This window comes from Leopardus geoffroyi, chromosome C1 (assembly GCF_018350155.1).
Source record: "Leopardus geoffroyi isolate Oge1 chromosome C1, O.geoffroyi_Oge1_pat1.0, whole genome shotgun sequence".
NCBI classification, from domain to species: Eukaryota; Metazoa; Chordata; class Mammalia; order Carnivora; family Felidae; genus Leopardus; species Leopardus geoffroyi.
Window position 1 is genome coordinate 210,813,259 of NC_059328.1, and position 15,010 is coordinate 210,828,268.

Genomic DNA, 15,010 nt, shown 5'->3' on the forward strand with positions numbered 1-15,010 from the left:
TTCTTTATGATGCTGTTGCTAAGATTTTACTGCATACTGGAATATATTAAAATAAATTTAGTTCATTCTTTGTGGTAATATTCTCATTGAAAGCAGTGGTATTAAGTAGGTTAGCTTTTTGAAAGAATCATAATTTTCCCTTAAAATTTCATTAAGTGAAGATGTTGAATTTAACACTTTTGTTTTTTTAATTCTTTCCAAAGGTCTGTAAACAGATTTGGCTAGGATTATTTGATGATAGATCTTCAGCAATTCCAGACTTCAGGGATCCACAAAAAGTGAAAGAGTTCCTACAAGAAAAGTATGAAAAGAAAAGATGGTGAGTGAATAGTTTGTATTTAGAACAAAGGCTCCCAAAAATCACATTAATTATGGGTAAGATTAATCTGACATAAGGAAGGAAGAAAGGATGGAAAGAAAGAGATAGTTATATAGGAAATAGGTATGTAGGTAGATAGATACTCCTTATATTTGGGCATTTTATTGGATTTGGTTTCGAAAAGCCTTGACTCTACTTAAGTCATCTGTGCCCAGCAGCAACCAGTTCCTCATTCCCAGGCCTCCTACCCTTTTTGGAAAGCGAAGGATCCTTCCTTCTAATCCTTCTCTAGCCCTGCTAGCTTCTCAAGACATTCTAGTTTCATAGCCTCTTTTCTTAAAATCTTCATTCATTTTGCAAGTATTTATTTAGTATCTTTTATATACTAAGCAGTATGCTAAAGCTCTTGTGTAGTAATCCATCCACATAATTGCATTTTGTGGTAGGTCTTTGCCCAAAATATCCTCACTTCTCACCCAAGAAATGATTTTACTCCCTGGTTAAGAAGAGAGCGTTTATGCTCCCCTAACTAAATCCATCAGATGTTAATTTTTAAAAAGAAGTTTAAACAGGTTGGACATATGGCTAGTACAGCCCTTTAAAAAGCATAGCAGGAAATGTGTCTGTAAAGCTACTGTTCAACTACCTTGGACTCTTCATGTTTAGTTATATGAGCACAATTTAATTCAATTTATTAAGACCTATTATTCAGTAGTGTATGTTTCCTTCTTGGGGGCTTAAGAAAATAAAGGAGAGAGTCACAATAGAGGGAATAGATAAGGTGGAAGTGAATGGCTTAACCCCAGGAATACTGAAGGACTACTTGGCTGTGGGTTATAGGTGAGATATCTCCGCCTTCATTCAGTGAGCAATAGAGAGAAGTTGCTTTAATTCGTTTCCTCTGCAAACTCTGTATTCTTAACTGTTCTCTAAAGGAGACTTCTTTTTGCCAGGCAGGATCAACTGTAGCGCAGGCTACATTTAGCAGCACTAGGTAGTGTTAGGTATGAATGCAGATAAAAGCATGCTCGTAAAATTTTAGTTCAAGAAAGAAGAAAATCTTTGAGGGTGGGGTGATAGTAGAAACACGGTGGCATAAAGGATTCTCTTAAAATGAAGTATATAATTAACTTTCTGTCCTTTCAGTTCTTAATTTCCAAGACCTTGTATCCTATACTAAGACCTTTCTCCATACATAACTGTAGCCTAATTTTTTATTTTCCCAACAGTTTTACCAACTCTGCAAGTTAGTTTGAATAGAACTTAGCTAAGATTTTACATAGTTTATCTTCATTTAGCAAAAGAAAGTGTGTATGAGTAAGAGTTGTTAGATTTAAAACCATAAATTTCCATCCCTTGCATTTATAATGATGATGATGGTCGTGATGATGATAAATTATTAATTTAAACTATAACTCAAATAACTGTAAACCTCAAATAATTACAATTTGTGTTATTTTTCTGTCCTGAGAAACAGGATAGTAATAGCAAGCATAATACAGTTACAAACTTGAATGCTCGGCATGTAGAGGGAGTGACCAGCATTCAGGTGGACCAGGTTCCGTGCGTTTTAAGCACTTGCACATACCTGTGACATGTAACGAGAGAGCAGTGCAGTGGGTTTTTAACATGATATAAGCACTGTCCAAATGCAGTCTCCCTGCAAATCCTCAGTTCAGGCAACTGTATTTAAAACATTGAGACTATTGTTGTCGTAGATCTAAAGGGGTTTTGAGATTGTATGACCAGTTTTCAAACTCACTTCCTGTGCAATACAAGCGTCACTTCTTTACTTTTAGTCAGGTGAGTGTTTTGAACTAAATACAATTATCTGGTTTTGTCCTTCGGTAAGACTTGACTGTGCTCAAAAATTGATCCCATCAGTGAATATACCAAGTTACAGCAAAGCAGTTGTATTGTTTGTCACTGTCATATAATTGAAAATAGCTAACACTTGTGTAGCTAATACATGTGTACCAGGAACTGTTGTAAGTACTTGAAAAATAAATGTTAACTCAGTTATACCTCATAGCAACCATGTCTCCATTTTATAGATGAAAACTCGGAGGCACAAAGGGTTGGGGTAGTTTGCCCTAGGTTTCCAGGGGTAGAGCTGGAACTTTAACTCTGTCTCTAGAACACGTAGGTGCTCCTTAACCACTTTGTTTTCCTGTGTCCCCTAAGTGATCTCAGGGTGGTGTTGGGGAGAAGGGCAGGGTGGGACAAAACCCAGAAATAGAACAAAAACTCTTACGTGATCCTAGCTCTAGAGATTAGTGTTGCCAGTGTTTGGGCATTATGTTCTTACTGCCTCTCTTTAGTTTTCTTCACTCTCTTCCTCCGGTAAATCCTGTACTTACGTGAATGAGATCAAACCTGAAAGACCCTAAAAGTCTTAGGGACTTCTTTCCTTGTCCAAACAGAGTGGCTATGCAGTATTCTGTTATACAGATGTTAGCATAATCTGCTGAATCTGTTGAATATTTCTCTCCTGATGAATGTTTGATATGTGGCCAGTTCTTTGAAATTATAAAGAGTGCTGTGATAACATGCATGTACATGTATCTGTGTGCACCTATCCAATTAATCCCTAAGGATGAGTTTCTGGAAGTTGTACTTCTGAGATACAACATACCTATTTCTGTATTTTAGCGGGCAGTAACAAAATTTAAAAATTTATGCTCAGAGCAAATGTGAATGATATATTAATTTGCATTTTTATTAGGTTGCAAGTGTTTTCATTTCTGTGTCCCCATTTGTGAATTGTTTCTGCTTATTTAGAAATCGAGTTGTTGATCTTATTCTTCTAGATTTGTAATAGACCTTTGTATTTTAGACTACTAACTGTAATGTAATAGATGTTTTCTCTTTATTTTGCTCTTCCCAAATGTTATTCATGATCTTATACTTTAGTTTTTAAAAAGTAGAGTTTTAACTGTTCATCATGATTAACTATAGGCCCTCTGTTGTTAAAAAAGTTATTTATGATATATATTTTTTTAGAAAAATTATAAGTAAATAATTGAAACAAGTTTTGCACATAGTCTGTATCAGCCTTTCTGAGTACTTCAATTAAGTGCAGTCTTAAGCTGTCAATTCTAAGAGGGTTTTGAAATAAGAGTAATGTCGACATAGTCTGACAAGAAATTAAAATTAAGTTTATCATTTTTTAGTATTCCCTACAGTTTTCTCGGTTAAGTGCCTGTTGAACTTTTCATATGTTTTAGGTATGTCCCTCCAGAACAAGCCAAGGTGGTGGCATCAGTTCATGCGTCTATTTCAGGGTCGTCTGCCAGTAGCACAAGCAGCACGCCTGAGGTCAAACCCCTGAAGTCTCTTTTAGGAGACTCAGCACCAGCACTGCACTTGAACAAGGGCACACCTAGTCAGGTGAGTGGTCTTCCATCTTTGCAGAGACTTCTGCTCCAGGAGGATTGAGTATCACGGACCTGAGAATTCTTTAGGACAGTAGCTTTATGTCCTAGTGGTCATATACAGTAAGCTAGTGGTTCAGGTAGTGCATTCAGAGAGTCTTGGTTAAGTGGTTGGGATGTGCATATTTTTGTTCTTTTTGCTCTTGAGTTTCTTTGAATGCTCCACAGGTTTGCAGAGGTACACAGGAACACTGTTAATAGCTGTCTGTCATATAGCTACATTTAGTGAAACAGGACTCTGGGGACCATCAGAGTTAGAACAGTATAGGCTCTGTGATGTCCTTTTACAAGAAAGGATTTCTTAAGTAGTAGAATTTTTCCCCTGCCTCATTGTGAAGCATGCTTATCATCGAAACACAGGTGGCTTTGCATTACATACCTTATTTTAAAAAACTAAACGGGCTGAAGGCTTTTTAGAAGTTGGTGAAAAAGCTTGTGCTTCTGCACTTTGTGACCGTTTTCTGAGCTGTGATCGGTTTGTTGATCTGGCACGACAGCGTTTGTCCTACACAAGAATGGTTCTGAGGCACAGTACTGTTGGAATTAAAGCCCACCCCTTTTACTAATGCATACGAGGACATCTGGATAAAATTGCTCAGTTGTCACAAGAGGTTTGAGTGAAAGCTGAAGAGAAAGGCACTGTCCCCACATAGAAAGGATGTGTTCTGTGAAAGTCTTAGTATTGCTCTCCTAGCAGGACGTCTTGCTTGTGTTCTGAGGTGTAACAGCTGTTACAATACAGCATTTCTTTGTCTTTGGCTCTGTATTCAAAATTGAGAGATGATTTGGGAATAGATGTGGAAAATTTGTGCTTTTCAAAAAATACCAAGGTATTCAAAACTACAAATAAAAGATTATGTAATCTTTCAACTGCCTTTTAAGCTTGGTGAATTGGAAAGAGTGTTACAAAAATGTGGCAGATCTGACTGGAAGCTTTTTATCGTTAATGTGTGGTGTGCAGTCCCCTGTTGTAGGTCGCTCTCAAGGGCAGCAGCAGGAAAAGAAGCAGTTTGACCTTTTAAGTGATCTTGGCTCAGACATCTTTGCTGCTCCAGCACCTCAGTCAACGGCCACAGCCAATTTTGCTAACTTTGCACATTTCAACAGTCATGCCGGTAAGTGTTTGTTCTCGACAGCTTTTTGCCAGGCACGTGTATTTAGCACCAAGAGACATCCATTCTTTTGAAAACTGAAATATCGGTAAATGTGTTCTGTTGAGCGTGTGGGCCCTCATGGCTGTTGAGCTGTCATATGTGACCGTGTAGCCGCGGCCTTTTTAATCCCAGAAGAGATTATACTTAATGCCACATACTGACATGACCTCTTTCCAAAGAAAAATGAAAAGACTTCTCAATATTTTTTTTTACCCTTTTAATGTGGAGAATTGCAAATATTCAAACATGACAATATAACCCTCGTGTATTCATTGCTCATGGCTAATCTGGTTTCATTTCTCATTCTTATTTCCTCCTCTTACACTATTTCGAAGCAATTTTAGACATAAGAGTTTATCCCTAAATATTTTGTATTTATAAAACAGAAGAACTTTGTTAAACATCACCATTGTAGTGATATCACTCCCTTAAATAATAACAGTAACAATAATTATTCATTAGTCACTACTTAGACTTTCTATTCCACTTCAGACGGACACACACACACACACACACACACACAGTTTATTCAAATCAGGTCTACATGCTACAGTTGTGAGCTACATCACTTACTCTGTGGGTACTTCCTCCATCCCATTTTTCTCCTCTGCAATTTATTTAAGAAATCTGGTTATTTGTCCTGTGGAGTTTTTAGCAGTCTGAATTTGTTGATTGCACCACTGTGGGGTCCCTTAACAGGTTCCTCTGTCCTCCGTATTTTCTGTAAATTGATAGTTGGATCTAGATGCGTCGTCCATCACAGGTTCTTTTCTTGAAGGGGGCAAGCCTGCCACTTAAGGTTTAAGCACGTAATACCAATCGTTTCTGTCTCTATAATGTGAGCTGTTGATGCTCAGTGCCTGGATTCATTATGCAAAATGTTGATATTCTGAATTTATCATCCCTTCATTTATGAGTTGAAATATTTCTTTAAAAATCTTTGATTACCCAATGGTATAGTTACTATAATATGTGTTAGTATAATATGTTAGTATAATAGAAAGTTAATATGTGATTGATTCTGGCCACATATCAGAATGAGTTGATTCCCTACCACATTTTAATGGTGATCTGTTTTTTTTTTTTTCTTTCGTATCATTATGAATTCATAGATTTAACATTTGCTACATCTCAAATCTGTTGTCATTTTCTTTATTTTTTAAATGTTTATTTATTGATTCTTGAGAGAGCACAGTGGGGGAGGGGCAGACAGAGAGATGGGGGGAGACACAGAATCTGAAGCAGGCTCCAGGCTCCAAGCTGTCAGCACAGAGCCTGATGTGGGGCTTGAACTCACGAACCATTAGATCATGACCTGAGCTGAAGTTGGGTGATAAACCTACTGAGCCACTCAGGTGCCTGCCCTCATTATTATCTTTATTAATTCTCAAACTATCTCATCTTTAGAGTAGCAATATCTTTAGGTTGGCTGTAGCAGATATAACTTCTTTTTTACTCTCAGATTTAACATGTTTGTTACAGGGGCGCCTGGGTGGCTCAGTCGGTTAAGCGTCCGACTTCGGCTCAGGTCATGATCTCGCGGTCCGTGAATTCAAGCTGCACGTTGGGCTCTGTGCCGACAGCTCAGAACCTGGAGCCTGTTTCAGATTCTGTGTCTCCCTCTCTCTCTGACCCTCCCCTGTTTATGCTCTGTCTCTCTCTGTCTCAAAAATAAAAAACGTTAAAACTTTTTTTAACATGTTTGTTATAAAGAGCTTAATGTTGGGGCGCCTGGGTGGCGCAGTCGGTTAAGCGTCCGACTTCAGCCAGGTCACGATCTTGCGGTCCGTGAGTTCGAGCCCCGCGTCGGGCTCTGGGCTGATGGCTCAGAGCCTGGAGCCTGTTTCCGATTCTGTGTCTCCCTCTCTCTCTGCCCCTCCCCCGTTCATGCTCTGTCTCTCTCTGTCCCAAAAATAAATAAACGTTGAAAAAAAAAAAATTAAAAAAAAAAAATAAAGAGCTTAATGCGCTTCACCAGAAATTAGAAATTATGGAGTTTTATTTTATGAATGAATGTAAAAACCTTGCAATTACCTAGGTAATATTTAAAAATTATTATTTAAGTATAGATGTAGTCATTGGTGTCTCTAATTGTAATAGTAACTAATTGTAATGGACAGAGAAATGGCATAATGTAGTGAAAAGAATGGGCTTTGGAGTTAGAATGAGTCCTTATAGTTGTTTGTTTATGCTTTGTTCTACTTTTTTATAAGGTCTGGTGTAAATGATCTAAAAGCCTACATTGTATTTATATCAGAGATATGTATGAAATACCTTTTATTTTTTTCTTTTTTTTTTTTTTTTTTTTTTTTTTTAATTTTTTTTAATGTTTTATTCATTTTTGAGACAGAGAGAGACAGAGCATGAACGGGGGAGGGGCAGAGAGAGAGGGAGACACAGAATGGGAAGCAGGCTCCAGGCTCTGAGCCATCAGCCCAGAGCCCGACGCGGGGCTCGAACTCACGGACCGCGAGATCGTGACCTGGCTGAAGTCGGACGCTTAACCGACTGCGCCACCCAGGCGCCCCATGAAATACCTTTTAGATGCCAGTAAGCTTTGATGTGTATCTCATAGAAAGTTTATCTAGTATGCATTTGTGAACGGTTGAGTAAGCATCAAACCAAATGCAGAGAGCACTAAAATTAAGAATTAGGTCACTTTGTAGCCATTTTATTTGACCTTTTGAAACTTTGCTTTATATTTTTGCATGTATGTATAGGGGTATTGGCTAATGTTTATTATTTCTTTGTCGCTGATTTTCTTAACTTTAATTATATAATCAAGAAAAACTCAAGGCTATCTTTCTAAAACATGTATTTCACTATTTAATGCCCATAGCAGAAACCAGTACTTACAGAATTGATTTCCTATTTGTATTTTTGAACTTATTTTACCTTCTTTTACTCACCTGTGAGATTGTGATGCTGTCCCTTCTTTTTCTTTCAATTTGAGGACTTGGTTTATAGTTGGATCATGATGGTATAAAGTGAATCTCATATATATATATATATATATATATATATATATATATATATATATATATATATACATACACACACACACACACACTCACACACACACACACACACACACACACACAAAATGTACTGTTTAAGATAGTTTGAAAAATTATGGAAAAGCTGCTCTTTGGCCACATTTCTTTCTAGCAAGCATTAAAGGAACTTTTTCTTTTAAATATTCGAGTATTTTCTAAGGGCGTACTGTGGAAGAAGATTACAGTGTAATTTATATATGTTTGTATGTTGCGTGTGTTTGATTTAAAAGGGGATTGTAGGGTGGAGAGGATCTCTTTCTTAGCAAAGATTATGCTGAGGAGGGAAAGAAGTCAGGAAGCTGAAGTTGTTGGGCCTGTGGTAGGTTTCCCTTCTCCTGTGTTAGCCGAGCAGCGAAGCATCCAGGAAACCTGGAGAGACTCTCTCCCTTCACCTTCCAGGTGGGCAGCCAGGCTCCTCTGACCACACAGGAGTCTCAGCTCTCTGTTCCCACCTGTTGTTTTTGACTGCTGGCAAAAGGAGCTGGAGAACCAATGAATGTAGAGGGGACCTTCTGAATAGTTTTCATTTATCTCAGTTTTGCACTTGCTGAAATAGGATTTGAAATGACTGATAAGTAAGTACCAAGCTCTTTTGTACATTTTCAGCTTATTTCATGTTTCCCTTGTGTGTTTTTTTGTCTTTAAATGCAATTTGTGAATATTTACCATTCAGGGAATTAATGCTGTACTCTTCCTTGTAGACTTGTTAGCCAGGCGTGTTTATACGCGTCCACACTGCAGCTGCACGGACTACTTTGTACCATGACGGCACGCATCCTTATCAGTAACTCCCTTGGAATTCTCTTTGAAAACAATAGCCATTATTTAATTGTAGAATATGTTAAAAAAGGAAAGAAAAGAAACCTATAATTTTATCAGATTGATACAGGAAGTAGATCTTAACAATTTTGTCTCTTTTCCACATGTGGTGGTTGGAGATGGTAGGAAAGATGAGTCTGTGAGGCTTTTACTAGTCATGTCGATTAGATCAGGTTGCCTAAGAGGAGTTAGTTTTTTCAGCCTGAAGTTCTTATTTACGAATGCACACTCAAGTCAGCTTTTTTTTTTTTTAAACTTCAAGATTCAAGAAGAATAAAATATATACACATACTGCAAGAAGAAGCTAATAGAGTTAGTCACTTATCTCCTCTTTTCCCATTCTTTGTCTTTTTCTCCAGCCTTTGCAAGAACCCTGAATCTTTATTTTTCCGTGTATGGTTCACAAATACAAAGTCATTGACAGCTCAGTTCTCACCCTGAAATTTTCATGTTTTTTTTTTTTTTTTTTTTTTTTTTAATTTTTTTTTTTTCAACGTTTATTTATTTTTGGGACAGAGAGAGACAGAGCATGAACGGGGGAGGGGCAGAGAGAGGGAGACACAGAATCGGAAACAGGCTCCAGGCTCTGAGCCATCAGCCCAGAGCCTGACGCGGGGCTCGAACTCACGGACCGCGAGATCGTGACCTGGCTGAAGTCGGACGCTTAACCGACTGCGCCACCCAGGCGCCCCTCATGTTTTTTTTTAAAGAAGTTTTTAAGTGAGAATATTCTCCTGTACAGATTGATACGACAAATGGGACCTTTAATTTCAAATGATAATTATTTAGAAATGCCAATCTGGTTAGCATTATTTTGTAGGGAAACCTGTTATTTTGCAGATCATTTAATGGCTTAAAAGCCAGAAGTCTTCACCCTTCATCTGAACATTCTGGCTGAGATGGTATGTGAGGATATGTATCAGTGGTGAGGTTATTACTGTGTTCAGGAAAAGTCATCTTCTACAGAAATATTTGTGCAGTTAGAAACATGATTAACTTACGGAATTTAATAGTTACTTTGCTTGGTAATAAACTCCACAGCCCTGTGAACTGTAAACTGTAATTGATTTTTGTCACACCTTACTGGGGATCTCAAACTTTTAATTGTCTTGACATCCAGTCAACACAAATGAGTAATATAACGCAGTGTGGAAGGAACCGTGTGCACGGGAAGGTGTTCTAATCTCCTGTTGCCACATGGTCAGTCAGGCTCAGGATTACTAGATTCACTGATTTTCTTTTAAGAAAAGCAGGAAATCTTGTTTATTTAATGTGAGATGTTGTCTTTTTAAATGTTGGGTTGATGAAAAAGAATTTAAACATGTAGGTGAAACGAAGTGTATTTGTCAGCTGAATTCATGACGAAGGCAGTCAGTTTCTATCTCTCATCCCTACGTTTATCTCCCTTTCTCAGGAGTACCTGTTTCTCACTGAAGAGGAAAGACAGTTCCCAGCTAGATTCAGGCTGATTAACTTGGTGCCTTAAATTCTAAACTGAGGTCACTTCTTTGTACTTTAAAAAAAAATTTTTTTAAATGTTTATTTATTTTTGAGAGAGAGACAGCATGCAAGCAGGGGAGGGGCAGAGAGAGAGAGGGAGACACAGAATCCCAAGCAGGCTCCAGGCTCTGAGCTGTCAGCACCGAGTCCTACCCGGGGCTCCAACTCAAGAGCCATGAGATCATGACCTGAGATGAAGTCAGATGCTTAACTGACTGAGCCACCCAGGAGCCCCACTTCTTTGTACTTTTTGAGATAAGATTATTTAAAAAGCATCTATTATTGTTTTGTCACATTCCATTTAGTTGATCTTTCTTTGTATGGTAGTTGCTTGAGGTGGTTCCAGACAGTAATTTTCACATTATTGAATTTATTAGTGTTTAATTTCCAAAGTTGTGGTTACTAAAGTTTCATTCCACGGTACTTAGAAATTTTAAAATTTACCATAACCAGTTGTTGAAGACACTGAATAGATTTAGTGTCTCCATATAAAGACTGAAAGAGGTATTACAAAGTCCTGTTTTGCTGTAATGAATAGATATTTGATTAATGGGTTTGGTGCTCTGGTTGGAAACACCAGTGTTTATAAATTTGATAAAAATAGACTTGACTAACAAAATGGATTACATTGACCTGATTTCTTAATGATGATGTTTGAAACACGTTAAATGTATATTTCTCCTGTAGTGTTCTAAATATGTTAAAAGTAGAATATATATTATTATAGGCTACTCATTCACTATATTTGAGATTATAAGTGATAAAGCAGCTTAGGGACCCAACTCCTGTTTCTCCAAGGGATAGATGTATTTCATTTGTTCAAGTAAAATTTCAGCCTATAAGGAAATTGAATTTTATCATGGTAATAAGTAAAAACAATAACAAAAGATTTCAGAGTATCCAGAAAATACAGAATTTTTTGTGTTAAGCAGTAAGCAGCCTTTTAATTTAGATACGTCTGTGTGATGTTTGAGAGAGAGGACAAACGTCTTTAGAAAAGGTTTTCAACAGTGCGAGCAGTGATAGGTGTATGTAGGATAGCACTCCACCTGTCACAAGTGCTGGGTGTGAGGACGACACAGGGAGGGAGGTGTCACAGGTGTCTAGTAAAAGGAGGACTGTCTAGTTCAGGTGCATTTCCCCCTATAGTCATATACCCTTTCGGATATACACAACATAGTAATTACATAAAATGCTGTTAGGTTTTTTTGATCATTTCCCTAGAGTAATGTTTTACTTCATTAGTGGAAAATTTGTTTAGTAACTTTTTTTTTGTTGATGTACAGTTAGAATACATATTCATTGCGAAAGCTTGGTAAACTATAACAAACTGAACTATAACAATAACAATAACAATAACAATAAACTATAACTATAGTAAACTATAACAATCTGAAAACTCACCACTACAAGTTAATGAAAATGCAGATTTTCTGTGCACATGATACCATGCTGACAAAATCGGCAGATGAAAATGTATTTGGCACTTTTTGGCATGTTTATCTTGATATACTTCATCATAAGTATTTTTGAATAGGACTGTATCTTCTATGTGATTTTTTAAATGGCCGCATTATATTTCTTTGTGTGATGTTTCATAATTTAAGCGATCCCTCATTGCTGGCCATTTGAGTTTTAAATTTGTTTTATTATTTTAAAACAAATCATTTAGCTTTTAGATGCAGCCATACTCATTTGCAAGATTATTTCTTTATGAAAGCTTTTTGAAGTAGAATTGCCTGCAAAGGATTTAAAGTAGCTGACTTGTACTATGTTGATGGCATTTAACCTTTATCTTTTGGGCATGCTTTTCATTCTTACCACTTAGCATTCTCTTTCTTACATAGCAACCACTTCTTATTATATTCTCTATAAAAATCTTAATTCAGCATCTATTGTAGCCTTTAAAAAAAAAAACAACCTTTTGAATTGTTGTATTTAGTTACATATTTTAAGTTTAGGGAAGCCTAAAAAATTGTTCTTAGGTTAATGACAAGTGGGAAATACCAGTTGGTCTTTTTCACTGAGTCTGAAGTACACAAATGTCACAAATTTTGCTATTTTCATTTCTCAAATTTTAATATGTATTAAAAATAGCAGGCTTCCCCCACCCCCCCACCCCCCCGCCTTAAGAGAGCATGAGCAGGAGGGGGCAAAGGGAGAGGGAGAGAGAGAATCTTAAGCAGGCTCCATGTCTGACTCGGGAGACCCGACTCGGGGCTTGATCTCACAACTATGAGATCATGACCTGAGGTGAAATCAGGAGTCAGATGTCACCCAGACTCCCCAGAACAGCAGCCTTCGAAGAGAATGTGACTATCTGTGATTTATTTGGCAGTCATGTCCTTGTTAAACATTTAAGTTTTTTTCATTTTTACATGCCATGATGTGAGATGGTTGTAAACTTAGGGAAAAAAAACCCAAAAAGAATATTAATGAAATTTAAACTTCTATGTATCATTATTTTAGATTCACAAAGCTGATGAATCACTCACCACCATTTTAAATCTGAGTTTCCCAGAATGTAATCTATATCCTACATCTCAGTTTGCTTTACTGTAACTCATATATTTCATGCTCTTAGAGTTTCCTTTAGTAGAGTCCCTTTTGCAGTACTATTCCGGAGGTCACTCAAAGGGTGTTGTGTACAAATTTATTGTTGTACAAAGTGTTTTGGGAAATTTTTGGCTACCCTTTAATGAATTGTTTGGCATTGGGTTAAATCAGCACTGGCAGGATTTAAAATTGGATTCTGAATGAATTCTCTTTAAAGTGAGTTGTGAAACAAACTTCTCATAAGATTCTTAAATTCATTTGTCATATTTTTCATTTATAATTTTCATATTCATTAACATATATTGTTCCTTACCATTTACAGCTCAGAACTCTGCAAATGCAGATTTTGCAAACTTTGGTGCATTTGGACAGTCTAGTGGCTCGAGTGATTTTGGAGGTTTCCCCACAGCAAGTCGCTCTCCTTTTCAGCCCCAAACTCCAGGTAGAGCTTCTCCGCGTCACGCGTAAACGTTTTGACATACAAAACTCTCTACACGTAGTTTAAAAAATTATTCTAAACTTAAATTCTATAATTATTTGATTTAAAAATAGTTCTATCTTACAAAGCTCTGGGGAAACCTGAAATCTTTATTTTTTTCTGTGTTCATCTGGTTTTTTGAACTCCTTGGTGTGTTGTCTAATTCACAGTGTCTGTTCTCTTCCTTTTCCTGCATATGAATCTTCCTTAAATTTCTTAGGCACAGGAGCGTTACAGTCCTCAAAATTTGTTAGGTTCACAGAACACATTGGTTTAGGCTTTGAGTAAAGGAAGCTAATTGATTGCTTCCATAGAAACAAAAACGTAAATAATTTTCAGGGCAGCAAGCTTGAGACAATAAATATTGTCAGTCTATTAGTCAAGAGTAGATTATTTCACAGTCACTTTAATCAGACTTGGAAGTAGTTTTCTGTGCAGGAATTGGGCTTTGGACAGTGAGTAGTCTCCCCTGAACTAAGTATTGTTTCCAGAATCCCGTTGAACCCTTGTTGAGATCTTTGGCTGATGACTTTTCTTTCAACTTTTAACTCTGTGTATTGTCTTATAAAGCCTTTTCTTTCACTTTTCTTTTTTTTTTTTTCTTCTTTAAATTCCATCATTTACATAATTTCTGGCTGTCCAGCATTTAGAATGCTTTCATCTAGCTGCAGTTTTGGTGAATTTACTTCAGCTTTTCCTCTCCAGGCTTCCAACAGTAAGTTGTGTTGTCAAGTAGGCATCTTTTACTGATTTGTATGTTTTATGCTCTTCCATGGATTTTTTGATTATAGAGTGTTATTCATCTTTTAATAGTAATCATTCGGAAACTCTAATTTTGTGTCTTCTTCACTGTTACTAAGCTCAGACTTAGCACAATAGTGTACAGTAAAAGAGTTGATTTAATAGTTCAGTTTTTAATAATTTGAAATAAATTTCATCATAAAAATTGTAAAGATTAGTATTGTGTACTATGTTCACCAGCTACTTGTAACAGACCACAGTCTTAAAATACCAGCACATACTACTTTTAATTGCAAACGACTGGAGTTTATTCCTGGAAGAAATTATATCCATATTTATTTTAGAGTGTCTGTAATCCACTGATTGATGGGAAAGTGTTTGTGTTCTCTTTTTTAAAATAGGGCTGTATTCTTTCTGCTTCTAAATATCTGTTAATTGTGCTTCGCTGTTACTTTAATACATAGCTGTAATGTATATACTGTTTTCATTGCTGAAACTAATGTGTAGGTGTAAAGAACTAATACCAACAGTATAGCATCAAAAGCATAAAATGAAATATCCTGGCTTTAGTCTTTTGGTAGTGCTTTAGGAAAGTCTCTGGTAACCAGAACAGTCTTCAGAATCTTAGCAGGATGTACAATAGACCATTAGATGAATTATGATCTTATAAGTCTCAAAAGATTATATATTGTATGCTATAATTTTTATTCCTTGAACTATATAATAGGGTATGATTTTACTGATACTGTATATATATTACAATATTATTATGTGGAATTAAATATTAACTCTTCAAGTAAAATAAGTTCCAGAGCTCAAAGACCACTTTTTAAGAAATTGTGGATCAAAACAGTACATCTTAAACATTTTAAATCTCTGCTCTGGGATTTGTTGCCACCAGGTCTCCATTGGAGCTGTAAGAGCTTATAGCATAAAATACTTTGCATCTTGTC

At 36.6% G+C, this 15,010-nt stretch overlaps 1 protein-coding gene across 11 annotated transcripts in view; it reads left to right on the forward strand.

Annotated features, from left to right (window-relative positions):
- The window catches only part of AGFG1 (ArfGAP with FG repeats 1), a 73,805-nt gene that overhangs the window by 43,804 nt on the left and 14,991 nt on the right, over nt 1-15,010 (forward strand). For 5 of the 11 annotated variants that reach the window (XM_045481549.1, XM_045481548.1, XM_045481552.1 and 2 more), the window contains exons 3-7: nt 204-319; nt 3,547-3,709; nt 4,715-4,868; nt 13,161-13,280; nt 13,960-14,031. In XM_045481549.1, the coding sequence (XP_045337505.1) occupies nt 204-319; nt 3,547-3,709; nt 4,715-4,868; nt 13,161-13,280; nt 13,960-14,031 (625 nt within the window). The remainder of the gene's footprint in view (nt 1-203; nt 320-3,546; nt 3,710-4,714; nt 4,869-13,160; nt 13,281-13,959; nt 14,032-15,010) is intronic. The other 6 variants (XM_045481554.1, XM_045481553.1, XM_045481555.1 and 3 more) reach the window with 3 other exon arrangements.